This window comes from Dermacentor andersoni, chromosome 7 (genome assembly GCF_023375885.2).
Source record: "Dermacentor andersoni chromosome 7, qqDerAnde1_hic_scaffold, whole genome shotgun sequence".
Taxonomy (NCBI): Eukaryota; Metazoa; Arthropoda; class Arachnida; order Ixodida; family Ixodidae; genus Dermacentor; species Dermacentor andersoni.
Window position 1 is genome coordinate 139592848 of NC_092820.1, and position 20165 is coordinate 139613012.

Sequence of the window (20165 nt, forward strand, 5' to 3'; positions counted from 1 at the left end):
ATAAGAGAAGGTACAGCAATGAGGATTTTAACGACATCGCAAAATACGAACCCATCACAGACAAGAGGGACCACGAAACATCACTTCTTTGTTGCAATCGTATTTTTCACGGTTTTCAAATACGCATTTCAGCCAACTAGGCAGATTACCTGTCGTATTACAGTACAGCAAGTCCTTTTCTCATTCTTACGTCATTGCTTTGCACCTCCAGCACTATTCAGCGCGGCTCCTTCACTGCAGTCCACGGTTATGCTACCACCGCGCTCAAGAACAGAAATTCTGTAGTCATCAATTTTCAGCAGTCCCTGACAGGTATCGCTGCCAGTAGCTTGTGTGAAAAGTTTAGGAATCCTCTTGAGGATTTCATGGGCCTCAGAAAAAGAAAAGCAGAATATGCTTAGTTTCTTGAATTGCAGCTGAGTTGAGGACAGCAAAGTCTTAAAACACAGTCATGGAGCCTTCTTTCTTGCATTTGCGGGCAATTCAAATCTACGTCCTCTTCATTCTTGACATCACCGCCCACTACCGCAACATCTACAAGGAAATATTGTTCTCTATGTTAGCAGCTCAATGTTACGTTGGGAAGCTCTCATCGATAACGTCACTATGCGACCCTCATCCATTGTCAACTCCGTACGAAATATATCATGGATGAAACGGCCTCCTCACCACGCTTTTCGCAATAATGCGGTTAATCATCGGTCTCTATCAGCGCTTTTCCCGTCGCAAAAAAAAAAAAAACTTGCTCGACCTTTTTCTCTACACCAACTTATATCGCCTGCTATAAATACAATTTGAACTGCTCCTAATGTGCATTTTGTAGCAGTTGCGCCTTATCATACATAATAACCTATAGCACGGCACTCCAAGGAGGCAAGCGGGTCGTAAAAGGCTGCCTTCTGATGCGACAGTTTGCAACAGCACTACCAAAGAAGACTGCGCCTGCCGACTTACATTCAAAACACTTAAAGGGACTGTCAATGAAATTCCATGGGATCGATTTTTTTATTGCAATGGAAAGCGTCAGATCATGAAGGCGTAACGCGAAAAACGGTGCGAATCATTTGGTATCAAAATTGTTCGATCTGCAGTGAGTATGTAGTCGTTCACTGGAAGCATGCTGAAAACCGTGATAGATGGCCACAATGCCGATTGTGTGCCGGTATTAGTGAGAGTCAGACGATAGATGCGGGCGAAGCTGTGAGAAAGTAATATTTTGTTTATCAAGACTATGTTCCAGCGATTCATGTATTCCGAAGTATTAAAATACTCCTGCGATAATAGCTACATGTTTCCGTGGTTTGCCATCCAACTGCTTTAGTATTTAGGCATTTAAAAGGACACCAATGAGACGGTAAACAAAACAATGCTTGTACAGGTGATACAAAGTTCAGCGTGTCACCGAAGCCATGTGCACGCTTTTGGTTTCCGAACCACAGAAATGCGCGAGTTTATAATATGCCAACTGTAATTTTAAGCAATAATTATACTGTCCTTAAGAGGAAGCTTTAGCTCGTGTGCCCTTGCCTAAATACTTGTAGAAGGAGAAGGCAACCACTGCGCGAAATTTGACGAGGTTTGTTGCATTTAAAAGAAGAACTTCAAATCTGGTGACTGTTTGTTTCGAATTTTTCAGTTAAGTTGTCAATCGTTTACTGAAAATTGTCAAAATTTGAAAATTTTCAAAAAGCGAAACTATCAAGTTTACAGCTCTGTACCTCAACAATGAAAAATGATAATACAAGTCTGTCAATTGCGCATAATAGTACATGTAAAGCGGACAAAATTGGTGTGTTATACATGAATATAAAAAGTTATTAATATGGAAGTACAGCTTTTGCAGAACCTTTGTTCGTAACGTAACAGATTCCCTTAAGATGTAAACTGACATATCGAATTTGTCCTCTTTCAGTGATCTAATGGATGCCATTCACAGAACAGCGATATCTGTTATTGATGCAGAGCTATAAATTTTTAAACTTCGTGCTTCCATTTGTTTCAAACTTCCGAATTTCTGAAAATTTTTGTTACGAAATTCAGGCCATAAATCAATATTCTGCTTCCAACAGTCACTAGAATTTAACTTTCTCTCTCAAGTACAACACAGTTCATTAAAATCGGACCAGGGGCTATCTCAGAAGAACTTTTTTTGCGTTTTACAAGTATTTGAATAGGCTGCGTCGAAGTTTGGCCTGAGCTAAAGCTTCCTCTTAATAACAGTCGACTTATGTTCAGTTCTCATGGAATACATCCGAAGTACCAAGATTTCACAGCCAGGCCTCACCCACGTTTTTGCTACTTTGATTGCCGATTTAGACTTTTAACTCTTACCTAAATCACGAACATTGTGCTGAATTCTATTACCATAAATCATGGTCTTTTCATTTCCATTAACGTGCGTGGCCCTTTAAGCGCACTCGGCGTCAGTCTCCACTACCTTCCGCCACTTTTGGGACCATCGCTACCATGTGGTGCTGTTTCCTTGCTTTGAAAGTTGGGTATTTTGAAAATGTATAAAAGCTGGGTGTTGAGTTGCGCGCCGGCTAAATGTATAAGAAACAAACTGCCCGTGTTTTGTTTCTTTCTGTAAAGTGCAGTGGCAAATCTGGCATAAATTTAATTTCTGTGAGCATCGTGTAATGTGCTGTACTCTCTTGCAATCACATTTCCCCAATAGCTGCGATATTTGGAAGATGTGCAACTGGGAAGATGGCCGCTTCGTGAAAAAGCCTTGGTGCAAGTCCTTGCGGATGCACATGCACATGGTCAATGAAGTTTGCACTTAATAATGCTTTGCCTCCAATTTATCGCTAGTCAAGAGCATTAAAGTCAGAAGACTATAGCTTTAGTCTTCTGATACATGAGATGACAATATTATGTCGGCAAGAGGCAACATCGCATAATTGAACAGCGAAGCTGATAGCCTCTCGGTGGTGGGCATTTTTTGTGTGCGCGTCCGTTAGCAAAAAAGTGCGCCGATCCTGACGGCAACTGCAGGCCAGCAGCAGTGGTTCGTACACCCGTAAGGCTGAGGCTTCAACCACTCAGCGAAGAAGCGAACAATGCATACATTCTTTGGAACCACGCATGCAACATACAGAAGAGAGTACGTTTCCATAAACAACCAGCAAAAACAAGCATCCGAACCACGATTGATGATAAGGCGTTCCTCATAACAGTGCGAAGCAAGTAGAGCTCCCCGCATACTTTTCCCGATAAAGATTACTGTTGCACAATATGCCGCGCCGATGGCAGCTTGCGACATGGGGAGTGACGTGCATAGCCTTCAGTATATAAAATTACTAGCCTAGTAACTGATCGCAATGTTGTTGCAGCATCGCAATGAGTGACGGCGTGCTGTTAAAATTACCGTTACTCCCACTACTATCATTACTCTAAATTACAATTACTACCATTACCCTCATGCAATAAAGCATTGCTTACCCCCCTCCCCCCCAATCCCGCCCCCGACCCTCCCTCAGCAGCTTTAGTGGTGGTTTGAAACAGCTTCGCTGGACATCCGCTTTCGCAGGACTGGAATGGTGAGTCAGTTGTTTAGTTTTTCTGACCCTTAATGTCTGAAAGACACTTGAAAATCGTAGGTGTATTTCTTTGAGCGTGGTGCGATGGCCTTGCAATTTCAATAGCTTTAACAATCTTTGTTAAAGATAATCTCTTAGCGTACGAATATGCATTTACAAACGTTTGTCCTTTAGCGTTTAAGTGGAGTCGTTGCTGTCAGAGGTAATCTGCGTGTCATGTCGCGCTGCCAAACCCAACTACTGGACCCTATATGTGGAATGCAGCATCCGTCACAAAGTCGGGCGTCGGTGTTGTGGTGGCGCGTTCGAACACCCGAGTGCAGGAAAGGGAGAGTACGCTTTTCAAAGCTTAACTGTAATGTCACCACTTTAACAATAGCGCCCTTTAAAATATGTGTTTTCGGCACGCTTGAAGTAATGTGGCGAAAAATAATATTCACACAACCGCACTAATTCTGTAGGAACAAGAGACATTAAAACTTGAGCAATTTGATGGGCAAAAAAGGAAACGGGTTAGTGATTGACATGAAGTTATATCATCCGATTTGCTCACAAAAATGAGATGTATGTTGTGTATAGCAGAGACAGGCAAGTGTTTTGTTTATCTACGTGCATATACAAGGTTCTACGACCCAAGATTATATTTCGCCGTGAACTAAGAAAACAGTGCTGCATGTCGTATTATATCAAATAGAATAAGACCTTTGAAGAAGGCATGGTTTCAAACTCGCGCCGTGTCCCTCTTGTCTGTGTTTGCAAAGGTTTCTGAAATAGTTATTTTGCACACGATTCAATTTTATTTAAGGACAACATTAGTAATGGCAAACCTGGTTTTGTTCATGATAGTTCTGTGGAAACAAATTCTGTTTCTTTAATTGATGCTAGGTGACCGCTGTTGCTAACTGGCGACCGACAATGTACTTTGACCTGTAAAAAGCATGTTATGTTCTTTCTCACGACCCTCTTACCTATAAACTCTTGAGCTATGGCGCTCCTATGAGCGCTTATGAAGAACTACCTCTCCACTCGGTTAATATACGTTCGCGTTGGTGCTATGTACTTGTTGCGTTATAAATGTACTTCTCGTGTTCCGAAAAAGTATATCTTATGTCAATTATTTTTCAATGTCTTTGTGACTAACCTTGAAGAATGCTTACTCAATTCGCGCCGCTTTCTGAACCTTATGATATTAAACTTTACCGTGAAATAGAATCAGCGTACGATTGTAAATTATTAAAGGAAGATATGAATTCTGTTGCGGAGTGGTGTGCTTCCAAGTTTTTGAGTGTAGACCAGACTAAGACACTTGGTCTTTCCTTAAGTCGTAAAATGCCCGCGCTACTATACGAATACTCACTTGATAACATTAATTTGAATAGAGCTAATTGTACGCACGACTTAGGAATATTGAATGACTCCCGACTAACATTTGAAGAACATGCTTCATAAATTGTTAATGTAACCTCGAGCGTACCGGAATCTTGGAAGAACGCTAACAAAATTCTAATCCATAAGAAAAGGGACGCCAAAGACCTGAAAAATTATAGACCGATCAGCTTACTGTCCGTTGCCTACAAAGTATTTACTAAGGTAATCGCAAATAGAATCAGGAGCACCTTAGACTTCTGTCAACCAAAGGACCAGGCAGGATTCCTTATGGGCTGCTCAATAATAGGCCATATTCACACTATCAATCAGGTGATAGAGAAATGTGCGGAATATAACCAACCCTTATATATAGCTTTCATTGATTACAAGAAAGCGTTTGATTCAGTCGAAACCTCAGCGGTCATGGAGGCATTACGGAATCAGGGGGTAGACTAGCCATATGTAAGAATACTTAAACAGATCTATAGCGGCTCCACAGTCACCGTAGTCCTCCATAAAGAAAGCAACGAAATCCCAATAAAGAAAGGCGTCAGGCAGGGGGATACGATCTCTCCAATGCTATTCACAGCGTGTTTACAGGAGGTATTCAGAGACCTCGAATGGGAAGAATTGGGGATAAACGTTAATGGAGAATACCTTACTAACTTGCGATTCGCTGATAATATTGCCTTGCTTAGTGACTCAGGGGACCAATTGCAATGCATGCTCACTGACCTGGAGAGGCAAAGCAGAAGGGTGGGTTTAAAAATGAATCTGCAGAAAACTAAAGAAATGTTTGACAGTCTCGGAAGAGAAGAGCAGATTACGATAGGTAGCAAAGCACTGGAAATTGTAAGGGAATACATCTACTTAGGGCAGGTAGTGACCGCGGATCTGGATCATGAGACTGTGAAATAATCAGAAGAATAAGAATGGGCTGGGGTGCGTATGGCAGGCACTCTCAGATCATGAACAGCAGGTTGCCGTTATCCCTCAAGAGAAAAGTGTATAACAGCTGTGTATTACCGGTACTCACGTACGGGGCAGAAATCTGGAGGCTTACGAAACGGGCTCTACTTAAATTGAGGACGATGCAACGGGCCATGGAAACAAGAATGATGGATGTAACGTTAAGGGACAGGAAAATAGCAGATTGGGTGAGGGAATAAACGCAAGTAAATGACATCATAGTTGAAATCAGGAAAATAAATGGGCATGGGCAGGACATTTATTGAGGAGGGAAGATAACCGATGGTCATTAAGGGTTAGGGACTGGACTCCAAGGAAAGGGAAGCGTAGCAGGGGGCGGCAGAAGGTTAAGTGGGCGGATGAGATTAAGAACTTTGCAGGGACAAGATGGTCACAAGTAGTACATGACAGTGGTTGTTAGAGAAGTATGGGAGAGGCCTTTGCCCTGCAGTGGGCGTAACCTGGCTGATGATGATGATGATGATGATTATGATGCATCCTACCGAAAATTAGGTCTCATATCAATAAGGTCAATAAGTTAACTGCGTCGTTCTCTTGCATTATTCTTTTGTGTGCTAGAAGTTGGAGTTTAGTTCGGTTATATGGAACTGTATTGGTTTGACCAATGCGAAAAAAATTCAATGCGTTCAGAGACTTTTCATTCGTATCCTGTCCGATCAATTTCTGCGAGGCCATGCATTTCGTATATATGAGCGTGTACTGCACAGGTTTAACATTAGACTCCTGAAATAAAGCGAAAATATCGTCATTACTTATGCTTGAAAAGGCTAATTCACAACCACGCTGCCAGTCCACCGTTACTGTCGGCTGTAACATTCTGTGCGCCTCACCCAAACACGTTTTGTAAGACAATAAAATATCTTCTATTATGGTGTTGATATTTCCACCTCTTATATTTGCGTTGTTATGTGGCTTCTGTTTTTGATTTATTTCACTTTTGCTTTTTGCATCTTGTTCCACTGCGGTTTCAAGATTCCTGTTTGATTTTCTGCTTTTTGTGCAATACAAGTGCAGCAATGCTAAGGCGTAGAGCTCTACTTGGGCACTTTCAGGAATAAATGAAAGAAAATTAAACGAAAGGAAATGAAACCGCGTAAACATGTGCGTTTTCTAGAAGCACATTCACCCATTCTGTAACGTACGCGAGACAAGTTAATTTAGTCTAACTTAATTTTTTTTAGAATAACTCTAAATTTTTATCATGCCATGAGAACATCTGCAAACCTTACTTTGTTTATTTATAGACCAGCCACAATATCAAGATTGTTTTTTTTTTTCGCTCCTAATTCATCTCCACAATGAACCTTCTTTCCCTCGATATCAGTATTGCGTAATCACTTGGGACTAACTATTTTCGAATTGACTCAATACTTTTTGGCCTAGTTGTGATTAACACAGTGGGATTCTGAAGAATCACCCTGAATATGCGACCTCCAAGCCGGCATGACATCAAACAGAAATATATGCAGGCAGTCGATTTGCAATTCGTTTCCGTTATATTTTATCTAGCTGCACCTTAGAGCACTGAACTTCTCCTGGTCAGCGTATTAACCGAGTGGCAGAAAAAAACGTGGAGAGTGATGCCTCAGAAATTAGAATAAGCCAACCGCACGAACAACCAACCGCATGACAATCTCGGTAAAAATATGTGAAAATAGTTTCGTTGGCATCGCGAAAGCAGAGCGGATTGTAGCCAACGAATTGCGGTGTTTCTTTTCCCAGAGGACACAGAAATACTTGCAACTCGATACAGGGAGCGAAGCTGCGCAAAAAACAAAAAAAAAGAAACGACAAAAACAAAACTTGTGCCTGGCAATCCATGCATCACTCTCGACTGTAACAATTGCGAGCTCGGCGACTACGGTTCGCCGCCAAACGTGCAGTATTTTTCCGCAATGGAACATCCAAATAATGGCTGAGTGAGCAGACGCACAACCTTTATTTCAATGATATCAAGCTGTAGAAACGCTCATGGCTGCGTAAGTTACGCCGCTGTACGTTCGTGGACGCTCTGGTAATATGGCGGCACTCAAATATGCGTTTTTGCTTCTTGTCATCAGAAATGATGTGAACGGTAGGTACAGCATTTCGCCAACTCTCTCCTAGGTGTGCACAGTCTGGTCTGTAATATCATGATTGGTGTTTTTTTTCTGTTTAGAACAAATGTGTTGAAAACCAAATATTGATGCAGTGTTGTAAAACATGTTCAGTTGTCGTTACACCTCCTGTATTCATTGATGATAACACGCAGATGACAGATGTTCTTCAAAAGTGATTCTTCTTAAAGTATACGCCGGCACAGACGAAGGATTCGTGTTGTTCGACACATTTTATTGTGGCCATGAGCCGCGCTATTCCCACTGATTGCTGTGACAGTCCCGCCAACGGCCAGAGTCGCATACGGAGAGTCTCGCTTGAACCAATATTCAAGTACAAAAGTAGAAATATATGGAACAGAATCGTCTAGTTACCTTGTACACAATTTGCTAAACTGAGCAACCCACCCTACTTGTCTGTGGTCCTTTCAAAATAACGAAAAATGTACACTACTTGAGCACTCGACAGAGTTAGTTGAGTCTCACATTTCAAATTAGTAAAGCTGCGCAGCTGTGTGTTATGGCACCTTATTGCCACACGGATAGTAAAATGTAAGGAGGGACACCAAAGGACAGCCACATCACATTGACTTCGAGCTTTCAAGAAAAAGCTCGAATGCTAGTAGCCAGGTGGTCAGTATTTTGGCGAAACACAAACAGCAGCGTGGTCAGCTTAGGCGGTTCAGAGCTAATATGAAGTTTATTGTTTGAGGCACGTGCCGGATTCTTTAGTGAACAACGGCTTCGTGGACTGAACAGGGAGCTGCGAAAAATAGGAGGCGCCATGCGGGCCAACTGCTCAGACTTCGGTTATGGCGTAAGGTACTTTAGCTTTATGTTCTTGAGCAGTACATTTTCATGTGCGATATATTACTAGTATTTATGTGCTTGGCATTGATAATACTTTGCAAGTGATAGAATTCAGCGAGAGAATTCGGCCAAGGATATGTGGTCTGCACGGCTCACTAGTTCCGACCTGATGGATCGCCAGTGCAAACAGAGTTTGCTATTTCCACCCTTTCCTGTGGGTTTGCAATTTATTGACGCGCCCGGGCATATTACAAATATTCATCGGGTCTTGGGGTTAAGGAGATGTGGCCTAAAAGCACTATGCAGCGCACGTGGCAGTTTTCTGAAACGTTGTAAGGCAACGTTAACTTGGTAAACCTATTGTGTTGTGGCGTGCACAGCACATGGGTTTTAATTTTCCACACGAGAATGGCCTGGAAATATACTTGTATCATTAGTTTTTTTTTATTTTCCCACCTCGCATGTGATGAAAATACTCATAAGAATGGATCACAACTTCATTAATGAATGGATCACTGTAGCTACAAGTAGGTGTCGGCAGATTTTAGGGTTGTCTTTCTATTGTAGCAAAGCGACTAAGGTACTGCATGATAAATACTGTGTATTACATATTCATTATATAGTGCCTGTAGAAAATATCAGCAGCTTCACACAGAATGCAGTCCTTTCTGCGCAGATTTTTGTTATGTAGGTAAGTTTTGAAACTTGCACGAGAACAACAATATTTGTAATTTACGCTAAGAGAGTTCTCATTGATTGCAAGGCTGACAGTGCCCTTGGGGCTCAGTTCTCGGGATATTCGCGAAAACTGTCGAAAGGCAAGCGAGTTAGGAGTGGAATCACCGGCGTTGGAGTGAGGAAATTATGACACTCTATAGAAACATTGACTTGAATTTATGTGTCGTCTTGCTTGAAAGTCGTGAGAAAAGTTTGACGCATGACCCAATCTGCTTCTTCAAAGACGCGCTGATTCGGTCCATAAAGACATGCGTCTTGCTTGAGAATCGCACGGCTGGGGCCAGTCTTCTGATAAGCGCCTCAAAAACGAATTATACGCGCGTTGTTTTAGCGTAGTGCGTTTTGCACTGCACACATGAGTGGTTTCAGGGGAAATTTAAACGGTAAATGGCATTTTATTTTGTGGCCAAGTTTACAGAAAGTACAGCTCAAACTATTTCATCTGTTCAGGCTCAGGGGTGTATTGTACAAGGCATAGGAGCAACCTACTTAGATTCTGTAATTAAGACATATGCCAACTAGACTAATCCGTTTACAGTTAGGAAATTCTTGCCAGTTTCGTATAGCTCTGTAAATACTATTTTGCGGGCGATGAAAGTCTGCTAACATGTAAACAGGTTGAATGTTGGAGTTCCATGTCCCACTGACTATATTGGAAAATTATCTGTAAATTAAACACAAAATGCTTCAGCTTACAGACGTTTTAACACTAAAGCTGTCGAATTATGTTATTTTTTCTGCAGCTGCAAGATGGAAATCTGAGTACTGTCTTCAACCTCCATCATATGGGACCTGCAAAGGGCGTATTGCATCTTGGTACTATGACCCGGGGATAGAAAATTGTAAGATGTTTTACTACTCAGGTTGCGGTGAAAATAAAAACCGGTTTTCCTCAGAAGGCTGGTGCCAGTGGTATTGCCTACGTAAGTACATAAATTCTTGTAGAAAATTCCAAAAATTGACAAAATGCATACACTTAACAAATGTTGCTATATAATTTTGGAATATTGCAAAACATTCGACTGTATTTTGAAAACGTTAACATTGTAGAATATGTCCAATATATAGTACAGTCTCGCGGATCTTTTCTCAGTGCCTTAACAAGCACGTGAGAAAGAGGTTATTTCGGCATCAATTAGGCAGCATGACAAACGTCAATGTTCTACATCCACTGACGTTATAAAAACAAACATTCAACAGTTCTAGCAACGTGCGGCTGAGCAAGTTCCACCAGCTTCGTCTTGCTCTAACTATGCTTAACCAGAATTTGTTTCTAAAATAAAGTGCTTTAACTTCATATGAGGCACACAAAGGTGTGCTAAAATTCTTGTGAGCCACGGGACGATACACTCGACTGTAACGCTCGTATTCTGCATGGGACTGTTTGATGTCTTGCGGAGTGCCAACCACTCACTTTTATTCTCTTTTATATCTCTTTTCATTTTTTTTTCTGCCGTGTTCAAGCTGGGTGGGCGTGGTGTCCTTTTTCAGAGCCAGTTGCTGGCGCACTCGTTTTCTCTTTGTGGTGATTGTATGTTAGATACTTACTTTTAATAGCATAATAATGGTTCCAACAAGGATGCGGAGTTCGAGTATGTAGAATATAAACAAGTTGGAGAAATATCGTAACAACCGGATTTATAAAGATGGAGTATAAAAAAACGAACAAAAGCCGCCCGAGACAACGGAATTAGTGCTTTTGTAGAAACAGTTTCGCGAATGGAACGTAGCGCTGAAATTTCATAATTATTGACACCATCGCAACACATTTTACTGACACTATAAATTAATATTTCGTAATTTTGCAATGGTAAACTTTTAAAAACTTGAGGAAATGAAGGAACCTTATTTATAGGCAAGCTGTCAAAATTTGCAGTAGAAGAAAGTGCTCACTGATGTCATCAAGAACCTGTTTCGACACGAGCAGCTCAAGTAGGGGAGGCGAATATTGCTGGTTACTGGCCTTCAGTGCGCGGTCACCTTCGTATTCGCATTCGGCCACTATGACTAAGGGGCTAAGGCAAGCACACATTCACGCACCTTCCTGTTTGGTCTACGTAGATTTTGCCACATGATAGAAAAATCTGGTAGACTACCCCAACACTGCAATCCACGTAGGAATCGGTGTGCTTTATTCTGCACCCTTAGGACCTATTCGTGCTTCTTCCTATGCGCGAGAATAATCCACCAAGCTTGGAATAATCCATCAAGCTTTTAAATTGTCGGAAGTCTTGTGAATATCAGGCAGAATATTACGTTTGCTATCTTTTCATTCCCTTGCAGCTTTACAAATATTGTGTTCCGTTTTCATTTTAAGCACTGCCGCTGCTACTGCTAAAATGACTGATTGCAGGAAACCAGCTTCTTGTAACCTTACAATTTGTTCATCCTACTTCCGTCGTTCTGCCAGGTTCCTCTTGCACTATAGACCGGAAGGAAATATCCCTCTTCTGCGTCTTGGCGTTAAAAAATACGATGAAGCCATCGCCTTTACTTTGTTGACTTGGCTAGCGAGTTAGTGCAGTTCCATCTCACTGCACGTGGAAACAGGCTTCGCCTTTATCTTAGCGCTTTTTACTAGCATAGGCTGTCCTGGCATAGGATGTGCCTCTGCGCTTGTGGTCTCTTTGTGGTAGTTTGTTAGCGCAGTTATAAACTGTTTGCTAATATGCACCAACTCGCCCAACATGTTTTTTTGACCCTAAAGAACATGTGGATAATGTTGCGCGCTATTTGCCGAAAAGTGCAGAGCGCACAAAGCCCAAAATTATGATATTTATGGGAAGTAGAAATAAGTAGAAAAATAACACATAACATATGTATTATCCTGTTTTATTGTATGGTAACTAGAAAGGTTGAATACCAGCAGTGAGTCCGGCATTAAAACCCGCAAATGGCTCAACTACAGATCGAAACCATTTAGATTTGTTTGGCTGACTTCAGAGAGAGAAAAATTATTCTGAGAAAAGTACATAGGCATGCGAAGAGAGAGACGTGCTACAAAGACAGGGTGCGAAGACGAACATGTTACGACGTAGGTGATGATGAGAGCTGCTGCACTGTCTACTGTTCCGACAGAACAGACACGTGGACGCTGTTCGGCACATCCATCGTGGCGGAGAGTGTTTTAGTTACTGGAGCGCAGCCAGAAGACCCTCTGCGGCATGTACGACTTCCACAGCTGCTCTCGCCACTGGTTTATTAGATTGAGACAGCAGCTGCGACCGGCCTTCCATTATTTATGGCAGGATTGCGTTGATGAGCGAGCCCAACGGGGTCGTGTCGAAGTGCTCTTGTTGTAGTGCTCTTGTTGTTCCACTTTTCTGCGGTATCATCAAACGATGGTTAGTTGTAAGGCATTGTTGCAGAATAATACGAGTATAAATTTTGTTTTTTTTTCAGCCAGAAACAAAATGCGGAAGAATGTTTGCAGCCGTAGGGAATATGGTGAGAAGTGCTATGGCCGAACGCAGCGATGGTACTTTGATTACAAGGACAACATATGCCGTGAATTTAAGGACGGGTACTGTGGACTGGTGCCTAACCGGTTCGACACTTGTGAGCAATGCATCAGGAGATGCAGTGGTAAGTTCGCCAGTGCTCATACAGCAGACGTACTCAAGGAACTCAATGATATATATTAACAAGAATACCGATGTCCTCTGAAAAAAATTTCTCGCATTTAAATAGCTGGTACATGAACAGGGTCGCATAGTAAGAGTTAATTGCTCTGGAAGATCCAAGCGTAACCGAAATATCTTACCGCTGCGATCACCTAATTTGGTGATGGATGGAAGTAAGGTCGGGGGAAGAAGTTGAACAATGTCAAACACAGATTTCCAAACTGTGAATATATCAACCGAAATTTGACTGTTTCTTTCTGATCTATGTCACGGCGTTTGTCGTAAAAAAAAAACGTGATTCATCTGTCACTCAATTATATGCGCTATCTGCTTTCGTCACCATGGCTTCATATATTCAGCCAAGCGTGAACACAAGCCCTCTTAAAGTTGCGCGCAACATTAAATAAGCGAAGCCGAGTTCTTACAATCCACGCGCAGTAATTGGACAGGGCGGCGACAAAAGGAGTTGCGAAACACGGATATAAAAGATCACGAGAGCTAAAGAAATAATATGAGCTAGCATAAACATGTGACGTTAACTCAACTGGCGCTTGCAATCAGGTACTTCAATAGCTGTGTCATCGTTAGTATTATCCACTAAATTAAACAAGTAACTGCGATGATAGCAAAACCCCGCTGCATTTTAGTACAATGATTATGCAAGCTATGGGTCGCTATTGACAAGTGTATGTCTGCTCTGCTTCTGCCTTAGATTCTGATCCCAATGTTTCCTGCACTGTGCCTGATGGCAAAAAGAAATGGTAATGGACGGACACCTTTTACTGCTCGACGATAACACATCCAGAATGTCTTCGAAACGGACAATCGGTGCTTTCGACCAGAACTTCTGAACACGCGCCTGCGGGGTTACATGAAATTTATAAAAAGCATGAAATAAATGTGTGTGCTCGATTCGTTCATCTGCCGCGTTTAGGACTCTGCACTGGAACTTTTTATGCGTCTTGGTATGTTAAACAAAACTGGTTATATTGGCATGAGAAACTTTTATCTCTGAACGTGTAGCGGCAGCGCCATCAGTATGACCGGTGACCCGAGTTGAACCTGAGGTGGCCTCGGCTGACGAGCGAAAAAGGAGCTTAACCTGGCGCGCCACCACGAGCCAACAAAATAAAGAAGAAGACATTAGCTATAAAAACCAAATTCACGAGTGCTATTCAAATGACTCTAGTTTCTCGGTGTTGTGCAACAATAGGACGAACTTTAATTGAGCCTTGAAGGCACCTCTTTTTGCGCTCCTATCGCTAGTTGAGACTGTTTCTTTAAAGTTAGCCACGTAAAAAAAACTCTTATTCCTGTGTAATCTTCCACGGTCTGGAATAACTTGTCTTGCGGTATGCTTATGTTCCTAAGTGTACTGAAGAGTTGTTATTGTTATTGCTCGGTAACACTTGTACACTTTCCCTTCTTTCACATACAAAGCAAGCTTATCCCGTTAAAATGGCAGAACTTTTTCGCAACACAAACGTCATGGCACAGTTTATTGCAATATAAGTTTTCGGACTCAACCGTCACGGTATTGATGTGGTTTAGGGAGCAACCATTATACATATTTTTTGTTGTCTTCATGACATTGTCATGACTGTATTTAATGGCAGCTGTTCAAAGAATATGATGGCTTAGCTTGAATGTAAATATCCCACAAAAAGCAGAAGTCAAGAGTGTGGAATGTTACAGAGCTATTTATAAAGCTCAAAACTCATTGAGGACTTCGCAATTCAAGACGTCACTGTTTGCAGAGGTCCCGTTTACTGGAGTTGGACAAATGGCGATGCTTTTCAAACAACCCTGAGTGGGCCTACCGTGACGCCTTAGTAGCCGTCGGGTTATAGGGTAGGCATCTTTATTTAGTCCGCCTGCTCGTCTTACTTAAGGGATCAATGGGGCAATGCTGGGGCGGGTTGTGTATGTCATGCATGGTAATGCGTCAGTGAAATTGTGTTGCGATATCCCACGTTCCTTGCTTCCTTGTGTGCATACTCAATCTCTGTATATATACAGCCCCAGTCAGCCATATATACATTATTAGAACGCACTTCTCAATGAAATTTATATATAACTGTAATGCTCTTTCACCGCTACCTCTGCTCGCATAGCGCTGGTTCATATTTATCATTCACGCTTTGTGCTTAGCATCGAGGTACTCATATTCATTTGGGTTCAGCTGCAAAGTCAACCATGTAATGCGCCTTTTACAGAGTAGATTAGCAGTGACATCCTTAATGAATTATATTTTGCCGAATGATTACAGTTTCGCTTCTGTCACTCCCTGCACACAAGTTGTCCAAACATGAAAAGAGTTAACAAGAACATGCTGAGCTGAAGTGACGAACAGTAGTGGATAAGCGTTCACGCGATTTACAGTAGGAGCCACCAATGCGATGGGTGGCAGAAGCACCACATCTGTTGATCGTTCCAACGAGGAACTTTGTTTCCTTATCAAACAATAAATTACGCATGTGTAGTCGATTTGCGCGAGCGTGGAAAATTGTGCTCTGGAGAAATGAACATCTACTGTTAGCTTACGCTGTGTCTTTCATCTGGTCCTACTTTTTGTGGTTGTTCCGCATGCGCCGTACAACCCGAGAAAACATAAGAGATGACAGAACACATTACACTAACGTAGTCTGTGGCCATGCCTGCGGTGCTGTGCCCGGCCGTCACATTTCTTACATTCGCGGGGCAGCAGCATGAAGCTGCCACCGGTAGTAGCCGGTCCTTAGTTGCACTCGATCCCAACACGCTCAGTACCACCCGGCCTTCACTGATGCACAGAAAAGAAAGAAAAATTATAGTTTCTATAATTAGTAATCATCTAATAAACTCACAGCGATTGCTAAATACCAAAGCAATGTGCACGGTAATTATCGCGAGGCTCACGCACAGAAAACCGCACGTAATAAATAAAGAACGTAACAGTGTGAACCTGTTATGGTGCTCTCCCAAAACCACAATTAAAACACATACCAGCGTCTGATTCGCTGCGCCCTCTGATCGCATTCTAGGACAAAAGGTTTATTACGGGCATAGTTGCAATTCATCCAAGGATAAAGCAAAATAAAACGTTTATTCTTATCATAAATACCAAGCATCATTCGGAAAACGAAGGAGGACAATAACATCGCGCAAGAGTTTCCGGTATAGAGAATCCGTCAATCCGACTGTCACGACAAACTACGAGGCATTGTCTTCTTTTCTCCCTGCAACAAATGCTTGCGAAGTGGTTTCTTCTCACAGAGATATCTATTGGCATTGTGAGTGACTGAATTTTATTTTCATGTAATATTTGTCAACAGTACCCGAGAGCACGAAGAACGATTTTCCTGGAGCTCTTATGTGGTAGTCAGATTACGATGGATCGCAAGCATAGTTTTTCGGGAAGGACACGTTTCAACTGATGTCGTCGACTTATGAGGCTCCTAAGCTCGCTATGGCTAATCGCCTGTGTTAAGTGTTCGCGCAGTACGTTCTCCTTTTGCGTGCTCTCCAGAAATACCTTGCACAGAAAATTTTTAAGTTACCATTTCATCTAAATTTGAAAGGTGCTTATTGGCCAATTTCTCTAACAATGTCCTGCTTTGTTTCTAAGCTTCACGGCCGCGGTAACCTAAGCACAATTGTTTCATTGCTCATGTGCGCTGGTTGCATTAGAAAATGTACTTTTTCTCATGTGCCACCTTGATGCAAGCTTTGTGTCGGACCCAGTTTCATGTACAAACAGTTTAAATATCAAATCTATGAAAAATAAAGGATACAAGCGAATAGCAGTTCCCGTGAGTATAAATTGCATTTGCCAGTGCTGACATATGGGACAGAGACTTAGAGATTGACATAGAAGCTTGAGAACAAGTTAAGGACCGCGTCGTAAAGAGCGAAGGAACGAAGATTGGTAGGCATATCGGTAATTGGAGATCGCAGGGAGGGGCCTTCGTCCTGCAGGGCACGAAAACATGATGGTGATGATGATGATGATGATGATGATGATGATGATAAAATTGCAGACTGTGACTGCATTTGAAATCCAGTTTATATTCATTTGATAGATGTTTATGCTCTATGAGAGACACAACTTCCGTACAACAGACTGTGCGAATCCTACGCACTGTGGGAATCAATGTGATGCGGAACATTTTGCAGGCAGATTCTTGCTTAACCTTGCTTGGGGTTCGCTAAAGCATTACTAGATTGACAGATGTGTATGTGCAAATCCAGCATTTGTATGCGTGATGAGAGTACACTGAACTAGATTCAAAGTCACAGCGCGTTTGTGTGACGACAGCACCGAGATTACGATGACGATGATGATAATGACAATTGCACAGTTTCTGCGAACGATCAAACTCAACTGAACGAGTGACATGGAGCTGTAAGACGGGCGAGAAACGCCGATACTAAATGCTCACTGACGGTTTTAGGTGATATCACTTGGAGCACAAAAACAAGTGACTTTACAGTGATACTGTAGCACAGCGCAAAACCAGCGTCCGCTTATAGCCATTCGCAGAACTGGCGTGTTGCAACTGGTAGCAAGGTTATGATGGGTAACGCAGAAGTTGTGGTGCCTGGTCGCACTGACCTTAACGTCCCGAGTTGGTTGCTGTGCATAATTATATGCTTCTTACCGTCTCTTTTTTACTAGTTATAAGAGCATGTCATTATTTCTTATTATTGGCGGCGTCTCCAGCATACCAAAGAGCAATCGCGAACAACAAAGCTATTACACGGACTCATCCATGGGTTGCGGATTGGGCAGGGTTTCAAGTGCTGACGTGTGTATCAGATCGACTGTCCGCTGTAGCATAGCACCAATTTCGTATGGGAACATCTCTTGGCACGCTTCGGCCACGGCCTCACTAATGCAAGGAACGCCCTGCTTACAGCTTTGCTGCCCCGCCCTGTCTGAGCCATGAGGGCACTGCCACAGTGCAATTGAATGCAGCCTTGGTTCACTCGGACGCCATGTACACAATAGAAGTTCTTACCGTAGGCTAGAGTGAACTGTGGGGCAGCAATCGTTCAGCCACAATGGAAATGATGGGAAGTACATCAATTTTTCTGATCATTGTACTTGTGCATTTAGACGTTCTTGTGGTTTCGTTTATTACGCTTAACTGTCTTCATTGTAAATTTCAGCGCAATTTATACTTTCCAAAGTGGAGAAGACGCTGCGAGTACGCATAATCGCTACTGATTTCAAAGAGTCATCTTGTTGAGGTGGCCGAATCGAAATGCACCTAGCGTCTCAATGCAGTGGTTTGCCCGCGATAACTTCATAATGGCGTTAGATGCTGCTTGTCGATGCATGCGTCCGTGGCGTAATCGCTTCCACACAGGGTGTCTGTGCTAGAGGTCCTGTGTTTCAATCCTGCCGTTGGATAATTTATTCATGTTTATTTAATTATTTTTATGCAGTACATTGTAAAAGATGATGAGCTTGCAAAGTGATGAAGCCACTTGAAGCCAGAAGGACGACGTTTAGGCAAATCTGTGACTTCCCATGATTCAAATGCTAGCTCTCCACTGCAGCTCCAGTACACACTAGCGCCAGCGTTTCCTCTGGCAACCATTGTATTAAGCTCCATGGTAGGCACCAGAAAAGAACAGGTCCTGCATGATTAATTGACGTTGCAACGACGGGAAGGGCCATGAAAGCTCGACATGAGCTTTAAGAGAACGCATTGGCACTCGGACATATACGCTCGTGGGAAACTTGCCTTTACATCGCTCCTGCAACGACTGCAACCAACTACCAAGTGTTATGCTTCAGAGATGTTGTGACCTCCTTGCACGTGCTAGATGGCTCGAGAGCAGGAAGCGCGCGAGAATCTGAGAGCAGAGTCGGATTACAACTCTGGGATAACGATCAGCGACCATCACGGCATCTCGAACGGTAGCATATAGCCATCGGTCCAAGGCTGGCAACTACATCCATGAAGTTGGAAGAAGATCTTGCCATAATATTAAAGTGATGGCATGCATATATGCATGTCTTGACAATTAATGGGGATCATGTCATGGCTTGACATACAGACATGCCATGATCTCTAGTCATGTCACTCATGTCAATCAATTTGTATTGCTCATGGCATGACACAGCCTCATTGTCACGCATGCATCTCATGGCGCGCATATCCAGAATATATCCAATTGATGTAAAGCATGTGTCGTTCAATCCATTCTTGTCACCTCATTTATGAAATTCATATTATGACATGTATGATATAGCTCTCTTGTCATTATCGGTAAACCCATTTCTTTACAAATTTTAAGCCAGAATATTCATAACATGAATGAAATAACATGAGGCACATTAACGTAACATCCCACTAAATACATGAGATGCATGTTATGACATTGTCATGAATGATATACATGACACGAGATAAAAACGTCGGGATGTTTCTTAAACTGGATATGTATAAGCGCTTGTGTGTTGAGATATTTGCTCATTACATGCCAATAATGACATGCCAATACATACTCATGCATCTCTTGTAAGGAATTTCATGTCGTGATGAACAATTTTGCAACTTATGGCATTCATGTCATGACACGAATATCATTCACATGATGTCATTTATGTTCACATTCTTGTCCGCTAGTCATAGTATTCATACCAAAATAGGTATAGGGTTTAAAAACTACCACAACGTCTGCATGCTATTCATATCATTTATTGTACGACATATGTGTCATGACACGCATGTGATACCTCTGAAGTTATTACAGGGCACGTAGAGGTATGTCTCCTGATTCATGTCATTACGCACATGACATGACACGTACGTGATTCACGTCACGTCATACATGTAAACACCTGCATGCATGTAAATCATATTGTGATTTAATGAGTTAACTAAATGACCACAACGGAATCATGTCGATCATACCATTTATATCATAACATATGACAAATATATCATGGTATTAACGTAATGTCATTTTTAGAACCATTTTTGTTAACTATGCATGCATGTCAT

The 20165-nt window shown here is 42.1% G+C and overlaps 2 protein-coding genes across 4 annotated transcripts in view; one reads left to right on the forward strand and one right to left on the reverse strand.

The window, feature by feature from the left end:
- Positions 1–20165, reverse strand: part of LOC129385587 (uncharacterized) — a 274694-nt gene that overhangs the window by 107219 nt on the left and 147310 nt on the right. The gene's annotated exons all lie outside the window — the stretch shown is intronic.
- On the forward strand, positions 7752–14087 carry LOC126534902 (amblin-like). 3 transcript variants are annotated; one of them, XR_011895834.1, is made up of 4 exons: positions 7752–7974; positions 10288–10467; positions 12951–13129; positions 13880–14087. XR_011895834.1 is itself a non-coding variant. In XM_050182115.3 (4 exons), exons 1-4 carry the CDS (start codon positions 7920–7922, stop codon positions 13930–13932), a joined length of 471 nt encoding a protein of 156 aa, XP_050038072.2. In that variant the 5' UTR covers positions 7752–7919; the 3' UTR covers positions 13933–14087. The 3 variants fall into 3 exon arrangements, 2 of the variants coding, with proteins under 2 accessions (XP_050038072.2, XP_050038073.2); XM_050182115.3 differs by having other exon boundaries at positions 12947–13129; XM_050182116.3 differs by having other exon boundaries at positions 10288–10386; positions 12947–13129.